Here is a 15804-nt window from a genome sequence, read left to right as displayed (position 1 = left end):
TTTGGTTTGGTTTGACTTGTATGGTATTTTTTAACATTGATTTTTCAAATGAAATATTTTGATTATATTTAAAATAATTTATATTTTATAGATACTATAAATAAACATATATAAAGATGAATGTACAGACAATATTTAACAATGTGATATATGAAAATGACATTATAAATGTAAAAAGTTAAAGGTGCGCATTGGTCAGAATCCGGTGTCATTTTTATTTTATTTTTTATATATTAAAAAAAAACCCTACAATATCTGCAACTTTTTACAAGCTTAAAAAGAAACCACGTTGAAGCAAAAAGAACAAACATTACAAACTCATGCTTTATTTCTTTAAAAAAAATTAAGAATAACACCAACTTGTTTCTGACTACGAGATTACATGACTAGCAGATAGGAAGAGGTGCACCATTCCAGCCCTCCAGGCATTTCAACAACGGATCAACAATCGATCCTTTGCTCAATGCAGTGAATACTTTGTCACATTCCTCCCCCGGAGAGGTAACGTTTTCGCCGGTCAAGAATTTGGCACCGAGTTCCTCTCTGATGAACTGATACAATGGGTATGATCTGCATTCCTTGATCTTGTTAGAAATCCCGGGATTCCCAGTTTCCAGAGCGACTCTTGCACTCTCGACTTCTTTAGGTAAGACGGATTTTAGTTCATCCTCAAATGATTCGATCTTTTGGAAGATAGACGTGCTCACGGTCTTCTCAGTTTCCCCATTCTTCAAGGCATGCTCCACAAGAACTTGTCTCAGTTTTTGCATCAATGGGTAGGTCGCGCTGCAGGGGTCGTCGATGTATGAAAATACGTATTCACGGTCCACCACCCGGAGCAAGTCCTTCTCGCAGAATCTTGATGGATGAAGCTCCCCATTGGCACCCATTGTCAAAGTTCTCTTAGCTACTTGGCTGACAGTGTTCTTGACAGCAACTCTCAGATTCTCCTCCAAGTGTCTCAAATCGATAGCTTGACATAAGGCGATCAGATAGGTGGATGACATGAGTTTCAAGATATCTACAGCCTCAGCTGTCTTTCTTGAAGAAATCAACCCCAGAGAATTCACATCTTGATTGTGTTGCTCGGCGCTTTGGACGTGATTTGTGACAGGATTCGCCAAGAATTGGAGCTCGGAACAGTACGCAGCCATGGCGATTTCGGCTCCCTTGAAACCATAGTCCAAGCTCGGGTTCCTACCACCAGAGAGATTTGACGGCAACCCATTGTTGTAGAAATCATTCACAAGCTCAGAGAATTGAGCAAACATAAGCTTTCCAATTGATGCAATAGCCAACCTTGAATTATCCATAGAAGTTCCAATAGGTGTTCCCTGGAAATTCCCACCATGTAAGGCCTTGTTCCTTGAAACGTCGATCAAGGGGTTATCATTCACAGAGTTTATTTCTCTTTCTATCATTTTTGTGGCAGTTCGGATGACTTCAATCTGAGGGCCGAGCCATTGCGGCGATGTTCGAAGTGCGTATCTATCTTGCTTCGGCTTCTGCAATGGATCTGTTTCATGTAGTTTCTGGGCAGCCTTCACATATGCACTGCCATCAAGAATATGTTCCATTATCGCAGCAGCCTCAATCTGCCCTGGATGGTGCTTCAACTTATGCGTCAAATGATCCGTAAACTCGGGTTTCCCATTCATAACTTCAGCGAAAACAGCAGACATAACCTCAGACAACACAGCGAGAACGTTGGCCTCAAAAAGGACGATCGAGGCCAAACCAGAACCAACAGCTGTGCCGTTGACAAGTGCAAGCCCTTCTTTAGGCTGCAACTCGAAAAACCCTCCATTGACACCAGCGAGTTTAAACGCTTCCTCGGCATTAAGGGATTCGCCTTTAGGGCCGACCGCCCTAGAGTTGGGGCGACCGGTTAATAACCCAGCAATGTAGGATAAGGGGACAAGGTCGCCGGAGGCTGTGATCGTGCCACGGAGAGGGAGACATGGGGTGATATTTTGGTTGAGGAATTTGGTGATGGCTTCCAAGATTTCGAACCGGATGCCGGAGTACCCTTGGAGAAGGGTGTTGATTCTAACTAGCATGGCTGCTCTCGTTGCAGTGCGCGACAGAGTGTGACAAGTTTCCGTCCCATTCCCGAAAATTCCCGCATTCAGGAACCTGAAACAAGTCAGATTCTTCAGCTGTTAGGGGATATAGTTGACAGTCGGAATGATATCAACAAGATCAGAGAAATTCGTTCCACTTGTACGATTTTACAAATAACTTAATTCTAAATTTTGTTTTAAGTTTCAAAATTCATTTATCCACACTGTTCATTTCATTATGACACTTAACTATTATAATATAATAATAATTAAACACTTTTTCAATCATATTCCTTTGATTATTAAAATATAACTTAATTAATTATTTAAATTTTTACCATTGTAAAGTAATCTTGAATGAAAACATGACAATCATCAAACTGTATCTTGTGAAAAATATTAGAGCAAAAATTTATAATAAATAAAAATCGAAGTTTGAAGAATTTATTGTACCTAATGAGCTCCGTCTGAAGAGCTCCGCCCTGCTTAGTTCTCCGATGCGACGTGGCACCGAAACCAGTGGTGACGCCATAGCTATCAGTCCCTTTGTTCATGCTCTCCATTACCCAATCACTGCTCGCCTTCACTCCAGCCCTCGCCGTCTCCGCCAGCTCCACCGCCACCTCATTATCCCTGGCCGCGATCGCGGCAACCTGCGATATTGTCAGCGTCTCCCCTCCTAACTTCACCAACGGCTTCCTGAACTCATCCACCATCCTCTTCACCTCGTTCAGATGGCTCCCCTTCATCTCCTCCGCCGCCACCCCCCAGTTCAAAGGGTCCTTCTTCAAGCAAAGATCCGATGACAACTTACCGTTTGAGTACTGGTGCCCGTTCTCCATCACGGCTGCCATGAAAAGTCAGAAAATGCAAGCTCCAAACGGTCACAACCAACAACTTCTCACACACGAACACCAATACAAGATCACTTCGTTCCTTTTTTGTTCTTCCCTAGTTATAAACAAGAATGTGTAACAAGTACTGTATGTAATGTGCAAGTGATTCTAAAGGAGAGGTCCTTAAATACAAGTAATATATGTGGGTATAAATAGAGAGCTACGAATGGGGGTTGGTTTGGTTTGGTTTGGTCTGAATTAAATATGTAGGCAGGCAGACGCTATTTGATTTTGGTAGGTGGGTTTTGTGGCACAAGGAAGATAGAGTTGTGTTGGATGGAGTTGCAGGCGAACAGGTCAATTTTGCGAGGGAGTTGGTTGAGGTTTCATCTTCGCCGTTGATTGAATGATTTCGACGGTGTGGGTTCGTCGACGTGGCTCTTGCATGGAAACATGATATTGTTTATTTTATATAAAAGGATTTTGCGATGTGGTAGCTGGTGCTTTTGGGATTGGTGAGGGTTATTCTTGATATTTCACATCTAAATTATAATAATAATTGGGGGTTAGATTGTTAATTGTTTAACCCGATCAAATGTTTTTCTTGATTTTTAACTTTTTAAAAAACTTGTTTTACAAAAAATATCATATTTTAAACTTTCTCTAACAATAATTGGTGTAATGTTAGTCACCATTTTCGTAAAATTAGAACATATATGAACTCAAGACTTAACGTTTTTACTGAATTTATTTTGACTACTTTAGATTTAAAAAAAAATCAAACCATCGATAATCCGATCGACAATGGGTATGTAACCGATCGATGGCACTCATGTTTGAATGGACACACATTAATAGAAAGTTTAGATAATATTCTCTATACTTTCTTTTTTATTATCGGATACGAATGATAATATTTAACCAATAGATAAAAGGAGAAGTTGGTGAAAAATTCTCAATCAAAACATTTCTTTGGGTTTACTCCCTACCCACAAAATTGTGGTACTATGTCATACAAATTGTGGTACACTTCATGTGGAAATGTGGTACTAAAAAGTACCCAGAGACTGAACACAAAAAAAAACGACGAGTGAAAACTGATGGTCAATTTCTCGTAGAGAAAACCCATTAATTTATTATTTTGATTAAAATTTAGCATTTATTGAAATAGGTTCGATCATTCATTTTGTCTATTCACTGTCATCTTCTCAAAGTAAGAAATTTTTTGGGCAAATGTATGGTGTACCAATGTACCATGCGAGCTTCGATACTATGCTTTTTAAAAATTACATATATCGATAATTTTTATTATAATAATAATATTATTTATATATATATAAATAAAAATTTCTTTCTTTATAAATAAATTTTGTAATCACATTATAAGAGAGACATTAAATTAACACATTCAAAACTATAAAATATAACAAGTTATTAAGATGTTGATGTTTTTTTTTTTAATGAAGACTATATTTTAATTTGATCTATCCATTTCAATTAAATGCATTGGTGTAGTATGCATTTCCTTTTTAGCGGCCGATATGATATTTACTATTCCACAACCAACGAGAAGGCCACCAAACTTTCCATATATTTTTCCTTTCGTTGTCCAAAAGTTTGGTATGTGTTTAACCATTTTCAAAACGTGTAGATAGACATATTTTTTTTCGTGATATATGTCAATTTTGTTTATATTAACAATTAAAAGTAATATTTTCGACATAAAAAATAATATTTTTACATGATTAACGATTATTGCATAAGGAAAAAAAATTGTTGGGTCAAATTGTCAAGTCATTTGGCACTACGAAATTATGGGAAAATGAATTGGAAATCGAACATTTGGTTTACTTTGTCCACAATTTATTCTGTAGTGCTCTGAAAAGTTTTCCCACGTCCATTATAATATCACTTCCAAGTGATGGCTAAACTAAAAACAAAAAAATTCTAAAAACTTTTTTATGATCGATCTTTATATCCTGGTACATTCATTACAATGGAGAGATGAAGATAGTGTAATCATCACATTTTCAATCATATAATCTCTCACGATATATATATATATATATATATATATNATGATGGATGGAGTCCAAGATAAGTGGATCAAATAATATTTCAATATACATTTATAAAGTTTAATAATTATATTGCAGCAAAAGGTTTTGAAAAAAAAAAATTAAAGTCATTGAGAAATTTGATACTAAATAAATACACATATTAATGCCAATAATTAGAAATTTAATGAGAAAATATAATTATTAATATAAATACTATTTATATTGTATGGTATAAATGCATCACATACAAAAGTGCATGATTAAGAATGATTTCCACATGATGAGTCATGTGATGACGAACGCCACACAAGGGAGACATTTATTACATCAACGTTACGGTGATGCGGGGAAATCTAGACCGTTGGATGTAAAGTTGGTTTGGTGGATAACGCTTCTGAGTGGTTCATCAACTCAAAAATAAAGCCGCTGCTCCCACACACACTGAATAAAATCTAACGCGTTAATACAATTATTTGTAAATCACGTTCATCGAGTAACATGACAAATAATATTGGACAAATCATGCGTGACAAACTTGTCCGATAAATTGTTGATAGGAAAAATCAAATTTTTGATCATTGGTTAAACGATCATATACTACGTTAACTCGGACATCTACTGAATACAACATGAACCATTTAATAATATTTGAGGTGGAGTTGTAAATTTAAATTTCATTTTATTTTTATAACGACTGTTGATACATACTAGATGTGTGTTCTCAGCAAATTTTTTTCAATTTTCTAAATTAATTTTCGTTGTAAAAAAATTTAGTATTGCTCGATGTTACTCCATGGGTGATACCCTAATTCTTCATCCAATGATTATAATAAAACCACGATTATCTTTTATAAATGGGCTCTCACATATTGCATTACATAAAACCAACAAATGGGCACTTTTATAACTCTTGCATCAAGAGATATGACACTACTCATACTGGTGTTCCTGATAATCCAAGGGACGATGGTGAGTATAGTTGTGCAAAGACATCCGGAAGACGACGAAGACAAGACGCTTCTTTTTAGGGTAAATTTCTTTTAAATTCTTACATTTAAACTTAAATTTACATTCAGTCTTTGTTAGAAAAACTTTGTGTTTGAACCCTCGGATCTACAACAAAATGTATTTGCACTTCTTGAGACCATGTCTTTTTTCGGATAAATATCAATGCAAAAAATAAAAAAATATGGTATTAATATATGATTTTTGAGTATTAATTGTTTCAGATCTGATACTAATATATAATTTTTTAGTAACTTGAAAATATGTTACCAATATATATAATTTGAGTACCAACTGTTTTAGATATGATACTAATATATAATTTTTTAGTACCCAGATATATGTAACAAAAGTTGATATTAATAAAGTTGTTTAAATTATATAATCAAAATATTATATTTTGTACAAGACATAAAATAATTGATACTAAAATATCATATATTAGTACCATATTTTCAGAGTGTTGTACCAATTTTCGTCCGAAAAGACAAATTTGTCATTAATACCAATATTTGTCATACATGTTTTGATACTTAAAAATCACATAGATTTGAAACAACTGGTACTCACATATCATATATTAATATCATAATTTTAATGTTTTGTACTGATTTTCATCCAAAAAAATATATGTGGTTTAGGGAGTTCAAACACATTTTTCTACCAATATTCGATATATATGCTTGCGTACTCAAAAATCATATATTAGTATCAGATTTGAAATAAATAGTACTCAAATATCATATATCACTATATTTTTAATGTTTTGTATCGATTTTTATCTATGAAAAGACATGTGACCCAAGTAGTTCAAAAACATTTTTCATTGCACTAGGTCAGAAAGCAAATTTTTGTTTGCTTTTGGGGATTTTTGAGCAATTTATCATTCTTTTAACTGAGCATGAATATTATTTAAAAAAAATAAATGAATATTAATTCCAACATTTTACAATTACCAAAAGTAATCCAGTCCATAATTTAAGAACGTTCGATTCTTCTTATCTATCGAACATGACCTTCTTTCTACTGCGTGATTAATACTCCAGTGTGGCACTAAGTTGTGGTTGAAAATATGCATCAAAATAAATCGCCAGCTGTTCACTAATGGCGTTAGACCTCGCAAAATTTTACGAGAGCAAGAATCCATTTGCAACCACCATATTTCCACTGTTTTTCTATCCATTTCCTTTAGCTAATGTGTTGCATCTAGTACAAATTTATCCTAGGCATACGTAATAAAATACATGGAAACTACAAGAACGACTCAGTCAGTATTTAATACACAAGAGAGTTTGTCGAGTCCATAATCAAGAAACCAATTTAATAATTTAGTGCTACAACTTTCGGGATCCATGCACCGTTTCCTGGGATCCAACTGGTTTATTCGACAAACGCCGTTTATACCTTTTCAGTACCGATGCTAGATTCTCTTTTCCTTTAGGAAAAGCTACATCACCCGCTGCAGTGCCTGTTCGTCCCTTACGACAAGATATGGCGATTTCAACATCTTTGATCATGTCTAAAAGCATAGCTGCAGTTGTGAATTTGCCCCGAGCCATTTTAGCAGGTGGGGGTAAGCTACCATTTGAAATAGGAGGGCTGGACTTTCTTTCATATCCAGGTGGAATCTCGAGGCAGAAGCAAGGAACTGGTGGCGATCGAGGCTTTGTAAAAGCCAGATCAATTATCCCCTGTATATACATGGGCGTGATGTAAAATATCATAAAGAACCAGATAATGAGCAACATGTGAGAACACTAGCCAAGAAGTAGTTTTATGCAAAGGGTTGATCCATTAATTTTATCATTCGGGTCGTGATGTATTTTGGGGTGGTGCGCCAAAATTTATAATTTTTGAAAAGACCTGACATTTGAAAACATTTTACGTCGGGGTGGAACACACCCACCCTATTGCCCCTGGCCGGAAGGCGGCAGGGAAATCGATTTTAATATTCTTGGTACAAAAAACAGATGGAAGAAAACAATAATGTAAAGGTAAAATGGTAGTTTAATTCCTATATAATGATTGATATTTATGAGGGAAATTCAGAAGAATATATGGTTCAAACATCGCAAAAAGTAAAGGTTGAGTCTACCTGAAGACGATTAAGAACATAAGTGTATTTACCCCAGAGCTCAGGCCGGCTTTCCATGAGGGAAAGTTCAAGAATCCTGTGAATGCACCAAACACCAAAGCTTACAACAATATCAGCTCTCCATACACATCCCTCACCACAATTTGGAACCGACGTTAATTTTGTATGGTCTGCATCTTCATTTTTCATAGCAGAACCTAGCTTTCTGTCTATGGCCCTTGCTTCAACTTCACACAATACTCTCTCCCTGGCAGCTACCCGATCTATAAGGTCCTCGTCAGTCCCATCATTTTGTCTGAACAGCCAGTCAAATCCTTCCAACTTCAGAAGTTTCATGATGCAGCTTCTGAAAGACTGTAGAAGCTTCGCTTCAAACTCCACAATCGACGTAGTTTCTTGTGTACTTGACAGGGGTTTATCAGCCACACCAAATCGTTCATAGGGCTGCTTAGACCACAGGGAATTAGCACCCAAACCAGAACTGAACTGTAGAGAAAACGCATCTCTGCAGACCTTCGAAGGAGAGAGCTCACTAAATCCTAAAGAAGCACCAGCCCAAGACGAAGGACTCTGATAGGTTTGTTCACGTGCTAGGCGGCTGATGAAATGCCCATATCCAGTGATATTATCATGATTACTAGTCACAGAAGAATCTCGGTGAGGGACATATAGCCCTGATATGTCCGGTAAGCTGTAAAATTTCTTCAAGTCGGCTGGGTTGTTAGCCAAATCCACGTGTTCAGGTGCAGAAAGCTCCTGAAATGGCCTTTCAATATTCAACGAATTGTTTCGAGAAACAGGAACATTGTGAAAACCAGGAGGGGTGAGAGTGCGCAACCCATTCTGTGGCTTCTGCCCCAATGCCCGAGCAAACAACTCTTTTGAATTTGATTTGATTGGCAGAGTGAACTTTTGCTTTAATGATTCCAATTGGTCAACTTGATAATCAGAACCTTTATCTATAACCGTTCGACCTAGATACCAACCTAAATCACAACCATGCACAGTGGCTGGCTGCAGATTGTATCCATCAGATGCTGCTGGAACATGAACACTATGATAGCGCCTCTCACCGGAGTCAGGAGCCTTGTGGTTGGAATTTCGAACGTACGCGTCTAAAACCTGCGGGCTGGGAGACCACATTGACGAACCCTCGTGAACCCCAAGAGGTGATCCAATACCACTCTGGGCAATCTGCTGTTTTGGAGAATTGTAAAAATTAGAAGTTCTCAGAGAATCAGATCCTCTTCCACTAACAGATGGTATATATCCAGTAGAATCCTTACACGTGCTATCCAATTTCACAGGGGTAAGTGAAGATTTTATATCTAAATTTGGATCAGTCCCCAGTAAAACATCCAGTTTCTTAGACTTCGCTTCCTGGGTTGTTTGCCCATGAAAATCAAAAAGTTGTCCCCAAAATTCATCAAGAGTAGTAGTTAAATGGCGTCTGGCAGCACGACCAAGTCCTGCTAATCTTGAAAGGCTTCCAGCCCCACTCCCTATCTCATCGCTTTTCCCACTAAAACTTCTGACAGATCCTGGACCGTCAGATACCAAAGACTGGCTACCATCAGAAACATCTTTAGTTGACTCTTCTGGCTCCCAAGGGCCAACCTCATCACCCTTCTCCTGTGGCAAATATTCCTCATTTGGTGATGTCTTCTCCACCAAAAACTCTGGCTCAGCACTAGATGAGCTAGCAACCAGTGGTTTACTATCAAGAACCTCATTATGCAAAGATATAGGCACAGACATTTCTCGGATGGTTGCAGATGCCTCAGAAAATCCTGAACCAGGGCTTGCCACTTCAGATTTTATCTCCTTAACAGTATTCAAATAAAGATCAGTTGAAGTATCCGTAAGTGTTTCAGGCAATTTGAGATCAGCACTTGAAACCATGACGAGTTTATTGTCTCCAAAGAATTTATCAAATGGCAATTCAGGTTCCTGCTGTTCTGTGGCACTGTCTAAATGATGCTGGGATGCACGACTTTCAGTTTGGTCTCCATCTGTGCATGGCTCAGGCGCAGCAGTTCTTATGTCCCATATCAATGCCTGGGCATCTACTGCAGAGCTTGCAGATTTCAATGGTGTGGTACCCAGCCAAAGCATCAAGCAGAGGGATGATAAGGCACCAAGCAGAAGAATAAGATAAGGAATAGGCACACTGTTTCCAATGTTCCACTTCAAACTACTAACCCAGTCACTACTGCCGAAAATAATCTCTACGACAAAGACAATCTGAATCCCCAGTATACCAACAAATGAGATTAATGTGAAGAATTCCACCAGCATAGGAATTTTGTATGCACCCATTATTGATCTTGATGAAGCAATGCGGAATAGGGGGATAGCAGAAGATGGAAGTAAAAGACCAACTAAAACCTGCGTAAAGATCAGGAGTTGAAATATCCCTTCGGCTCCTGTATTCCACACACAGTAGAGGGCTGGAATTATAGCAATTATTCGGATGGTAGCCCGATGAAGCCAGTCAGGAATATCAGTTTTAAACATATCTTGGATAATGACTTGTCTTCCAAGATACCATCTTAATGCTATTAGCTGACTAGAGCAAAGCATGATAAATATCAAACCAACTGAAGTCACTGAGTTCCTAAACACCTGCATCATCATTTAGTGTATCATCAGTAACTGTCGGTGGACAAAAGGAATTGCACCTAAATCTTAACCAATTGAATATTCTGCACATCCAACACCAACCTGATCCAGCAAAGACAATGCATCCTGTAAGGTAAGCAAAACTGGCCCAGTACTATATAACACATTAGCCGCCAAATTCATAAGCATATAGTTCAGCAGGAAAATGCCACTGAAGATACAGATGATGGCAAAAAAATGGTCCTGACACAAGGTACCTTTAGAAAGACTAAGTTTCCCTTGAGTTAACTGCAAAAACATGGGGCGGAGTGTTTAATTTCTTTTAAGACAAATATCACATAAAATATATCAGAGAAAATGAGAAATGAAGCTGTGCATAAAGAGTATGACAGGTAAACAGTAGAAGATTACCCAAAGATAGATGTACATTCACAAATCTGAAATGCAGAACCAAACTAATGACAAATTAATATCACGCATAGAACAGCACAACTGAAACAGCTAACCACCACGGTCTCTACATTTTGTTGCCTCTTATTTGACAGTACATAATTGAAAGTCATAGATGCCAGAATATCAGTAATCAATAACTATGCAATTTCAGAAGGCACTGATGATAAATGAAGACGGCGCGCGCGCACAGTGTGCATGTGTACAGAGAGAGCGGGAGAGAGATACCTTTACAGCAGAAGAATGAAGGTAAAAATTGTAAGGCGTAATATTTGCCCCAAGGAGACTCATCAATACATATGCATTTTCTCCATTCAGCTTTGTAAGCATCCCACCCATGGGAAACGAACTTTCTGGTTGACTTATGAGCAATCCAAAAATACAAGATACTAGTATGAAGCTTGCCAAGCATGTGGATAAGAACTTTGCCTTGGGATTCTCCTAGTAACAGAAGATGAAAAACAATTACATTTCATCCATTTTAAAAAAATAAGAAATGCAACATAATGGAGAAGTATAACTTCTGTTTCGTGTATTATTCTACGCGGTTCACTCATCCGCTCTTATTGTAAAACTATCTATTTTTACTAATTATAATTCAAGTTTCCTATCAAAAAAAAAGAGAGAGAGAAAAGTATAACTTACAAAGAGGCTGGAGAGAAACGGAAACAAAATAGCATCAAAGCCAGTCAAAAAAACACAATTAAATATGTCGATTCCAAAGACGGCGTTGAGGCCATAAGCAGTGCCCAGGACCTATTAGAAAAGATTATTCATGAAATGACAATGTGTTGCCAGTTAACTAAAAATTAACTTCAAACACTTTCTGAAAGAATGAAATTACCATAGTGAGATCCAAAGCTATCATTGAAATCTCTGCCATAACTCCTAAGAGTATGCATGTCTTATCATCATATTCCTCATCGCAAACCTATGCAATATCAAGATTATGAGTTTGACATCTTTCAAAATCCACTGAAAGATAAGGAATTTGATGGAAGCAACAGAAAAGAGAAACAACCCTCCTCATGGTTCAGTGAACAGGTAGCCAAAAATTAGTCTTGACTTAATGATTCAGTTAGGAAAGATGACTATCAGCTATTTCACATGTTTAGAGTCCAAAATGATTCGGTAAGATGACTATCGGTCAACATAAATGATTTAACAAATGAACCTAAGATATCTAACATTTGCACCAAGCACAACTTCAAGTACAGTAATTCTGAACCAGAATTTATTGCATCTCGAGAAAACTAATGCGCTGAAGGAAAATAACAACCTGGGCAAGATCTTTTCCGGTGGCAATTGCTACACAAGCAGATAGGTACTGATACAAAATAGCAGCAGCATTAATAAGAAGCAAGAGCAAAGACAAATCAAGTCCGAATCGAGCACCTCCCTCTACAGCAGCAGCCCACTTTCCAGGGTCTACATAGCTGATAGTAATCCAAAGTAACGGTCCAGCGGAAGCAAGCATCCGCTCACGAATTGTTGACTGACTAGTAGTGATCAAATTCTCGGTTTCCATTTTTCTCATATGTCAAAATTTTAGAAGATTTGAATCATCCTCTGAAAGTAGAAATTTTCAAGCAGCTGCAAGATGTGACAAGCATCACTAAGCTTAACAATAACAAGCCACCTGGCATATGAAAAATGACACTAACATAGCCTGGTAGGAAAATAATCGGCAACTCTTTCGAGGCAACTAAAAGGAGAATGGAATATAAGTCATCCTTGTCGAGAGAACCAGTCTAGAAGTTTGTTTATGAATTCATTCCCAGTGTATCCTTGTTGCATGACAACTGCTGACACGATCGAACCATGCACTGGAAATACACGTTTCAAATCACCATCATCACATTGCATAATTGATTTTATATTCCCGCCAGAACAGACTCGATTTGATCTGATTAATCTTCATTGCTATATCACGACAACAACTACAGGACAACTTGAACTTCTCCTAAGTAGTAACTGCGCCTGGTCGTTCCTAATTCAAGAAAACAATTTCAATGATAAATATGATATCCAAACAGCAAATAATCTCTGAACTCTGGCGTCGCGACTCACAACATATCAGATACCACAAACAACCCAAGAATAACATTTAAAATAACATCCATGCCCCTCAAAATTATGCTGTTTAAGGAAATGCATTAATCAATAAAATTCCTGAACTTCAAAATCCAGGCATAGTTATTAAACCACAAGAGCATCCAGCAAAAAAATAGAACGACCCCTGCCAACAAACAACGGCACTCGACCAATCATTGTCAGAAAAAGGTTTCATTAAAATTGTAAAAGAATATTAAATCCACCAATCGCCAATAAATTCCCGTTTGTCTGCTGTATGAAGAAAGGTCCAAAACTAAAATCAAAAGTTAAACTGCTTTCTCCAAGACCAACCATGGCAAATCCGAAGTCCGAGCTAATGTTTTAAGAACAAACAAACACACAAATAGGAATCGGACACATACACTGAAAACTAAAAATAATGACAAATATACCATGCTTCAAACAATTCAGACGTACAAAACATCAACTTCCATACCACCAAATGACATAAAAAAACAGAAGATTCAAAACCCTAATTTCTCAACCAAAGAAAAAAAAAACACACACACACACACTGAGAATCCAAATCCCGAAAACACAGCTGATACCATTCATCCGTCCGAAAATACAAACCAGCCGTAAATAAAAAAAACCTCCGATCTGTATATCCATAAATAAATAACAGCAAACACAAAAATTACGAAATACACGAAGCTAAACATGCTCTTTTCGTAAAACAATTAAATTCATTTTCCACCTTTTCGTGTCTCTCTTCGATTCAGGGTTGGATCAGACTTCAGAGCCTTCCTTGAATTCGCGCGTTTACTGATAAAATGAACTGATTTAAAGAGAATGGACAATGAGCGAACAGATATTAACACGAACATAGAGATAGAGAGAGAGAGAGAGTGAGCTGTGAGAGTCCCAGAGGGGTAAATTTTTATGCGTACGTATTGATTGTATATATCTGTGCGTGTGTGTGAGAGAGAGGGAGGTTGAAGATAAAATCCGTGGGGAAATAAACGGTGACGATGAATTAAAGGTTTTGGTCCGACTTCCTACTTTCCGTTTTGGAAATCGCTACCTAAATAGACTATTTTAGGATTTTTTTTGGTCGTCGCCGATATTTAATATTTTTTATTTTAAAATCTGAATTTATTATTATATTAGAAATTTGTAAACTTACTAAATAGAGAGTCTATTTTTATAATTTGAATTTATTATTAAATTAAGATATCAATACGCCAGGTTAAGATAATATATTTTTTATTTATTGAATAATGTAAATGCATAATATTTAAAAATTAAAATAATATTGATGTATTTAAAATGAAAAATATATGATTATATTTTTTATTTTGTTATGAGTATTTTAACATGCGGTAATTTTGTTAGTTATTAAAACTATTAATATAAAGTTGGAAAATAATTATATAAAGTTGAAAGTAAATTTCATGATTTATTATTTTTTAAAAAAAATATTGTATAATTATTACATTTTAGAATTTTTAGTTGATATAACCTGAATTGGACCTACTGGGTTTTCGAGACAGAGTCTAAAGTGAGACAGGACGGATCTCTAATTTGGTCAAAACCATCTCAAATCTGTCTTGTTGTCATCTCTAGTCTCTTGTAACATCGTCGCACGGTTTTTTATCCGTTAGACATGTCGATTCGGTCCATGCTTATGATGAATCTCAATATTTTTTACATAAAAAATAATAATTTTTCAAAAGTCGGATCGGATCTGTGATTCGTCTAACAAAATTAATTATTGAGACGGTCTCATAAAATTTTGTATGATAAAAAAATATTTAAAAATAAATTATAATTATTTTAACTGTGTAAACATACATCGCGTGGACTGAGACAATTATATATATAAATGTATTTATTCAAATATATTATCAATGGTAGGAGTATACATTTCTAGAATATTGAATCAAATTGTTGATTTCGAACAAATTTTAATCGATCAAGGGTTTCTTCTTGTCATATTTTATCCTGTATCATATCAGTTTTAAAAAATCGATAGCTTTCATTTAAATTTTTTAAAAAATTACTTCATTTTTATTTTTATTTTTTTTTATGGTATGAACAGTGGGACCGACTAATACATATTGTGTAGTGATTCGAGGTTTATGGATACATAACAATTCGAGGTGGGTCATGGTGACGTGCGTTGACCAGAATACATGTGCTGATTCTATTATACCACGTGGCAAGGTAATTCATAAACTTACGATTAAATTATGGTCGAATTAGACAAATATTAAAATTAGTTAACTAAGAAATTATTGTCGACGTGGGAAATGATTTGACTTTTATCAAAGACGTACTCTCAAATTATCCGGAATTAATGTTTTCACTCTAATCGTATCAGCTTACATTTTAATCAATATAGTAATATTCACTTATTAGATGTGATGTGATAAAATATATCAAAGAAATCAAAGAAATATATCAAATATATGAGTATCATCTCATTGATATGCATGTGGTTATATTTTTATCAATATAGTAACATTCACTTATTAGATCTGGTGAAACATATCAAAAAATATATCAAATATACGAGTATCATTTCATTGATATGCACAAAGGTTGACACGATATAT

At 36.1% G+C, this 15804-nt stretch overlaps 2 protein-coding genes across 5 annotated transcripts; both read right to left on the bottom strand.

The window, feature by feature from the left end:
- Positions 1-211: 211 nt before the first annotated feature.
- Positions 212-3125, bottom strand: LOC140959038 (phenylalanine ammonia-lyase). The gene is made up of 2 exons (XM_073416751.1): positions 2517-3125; positions 212-2136 (listed from the first exon to the last, which is right to left on the bottom strand). Exons 1-2 carry the CDS (start codon positions 2915-2917, stop codon positions 387-389), a joined length of 2151 nt encoding a protein of 716 aa, XP_073272852.1. The 5' UTR covers positions 2918-3125; the 3' UTR covers positions 212-386.
- Positions 3126-7111: 3986 nt separating this feature from the next.
- On the bottom strand, positions 7112-14176 carry LOC140960004 (ethylene-insensitive protein 2.1-like). 4 transcript variants are annotated; one of them, XM_073418104.1, is made up of 9 exons: positions 13944-14176; positions 12796-13121; positions 12411-12746; positions 11976-12062; positions 11777-11887; positions 11360-11572; positions 10784-10969; positions 8060-10684; positions 7112-7655 (listed from the first exon to the last, which is right to left on the bottom strand). In XM_073418104.1, exons 3-9 carry the CDS (start codon positions 12666-12668, stop codon positions 7299-7301), a joined length of 3837 nt encoding a protein of 1278 aa, XP_073274205.1. In that variant the 5' UTR covers positions 12669-12746; positions 12796-13121; positions 13944-14176; the 3' UTR covers positions 7112-7298. The 4 variants fall into 4 exon arrangements, with proteins under 4 accessions (XP_073274205.1, XP_073274206.1, XP_073274207.1 ...); XM_073418105.1 differs by having other exon boundaries at positions 12411-12724; XM_073418106.1 differs by lacking the exon at positions 12796-13121 and having other exon boundaries at positions 12411-12724.
- Positions 14177-15804: the final 1628 nt, after the last annotated feature.

Source organism: Primulina huaijiensis, chromosome 15 (genome assembly GCF_012295235.1).
Source record: "Primulina huaijiensis isolate GDHJ02 chromosome 15, ASM1229523v2, whole genome shotgun sequence".
In the NCBI taxonomy this organism is placed as follows: Eukaryota; Viridiplantae; Streptophyta; class Magnoliopsida; order Lamiales; family Gesneriaceae; genus Primulina; species Primulina huaijiensis.
The sequence above is the reverse complement of the archived record's forward strand: the minus strand, read 5'-3'. Positions and strand labels throughout refer to the sequence as shown.

Coding starts and splice junctions, on each gene's coding strand:
- LOC140959038 (XM_073416751.1), bottom strand. CDS start 2,917: ATGGCAGCCGTGATGGAGAACGGGCACCAGTACTCAAACGGTAAGTTG. Junction 2,137..2,516: donor CTTCAGACGGAGCTCATTAG/GTACAATAAATT, acceptor GACTTGTTTCAG/GTTCCTGAATGCGGGAATTT.
- LOC140960004 (XM_073418104.1), bottom strand. CDS start 12,668: ATGAGAAAAATGGAAACCGAGAATTTGATCACTACTAGTCAGTCAACA. Junction 11,573..11,776: donor CGTTTCTCTCCAGCCTCTTT/GTAAGTTATACT, acceptor TTCTGTTACTAG/GAGAATCCCAAGGCAAAGTT. Junction 10,970..11,359: donor TTCATTCTTCTGCTGTAAAG/GTATCTCTCTCC, acceptor ATGTTTTTGCAG/TTAACTCAAGGGAAACTTAG.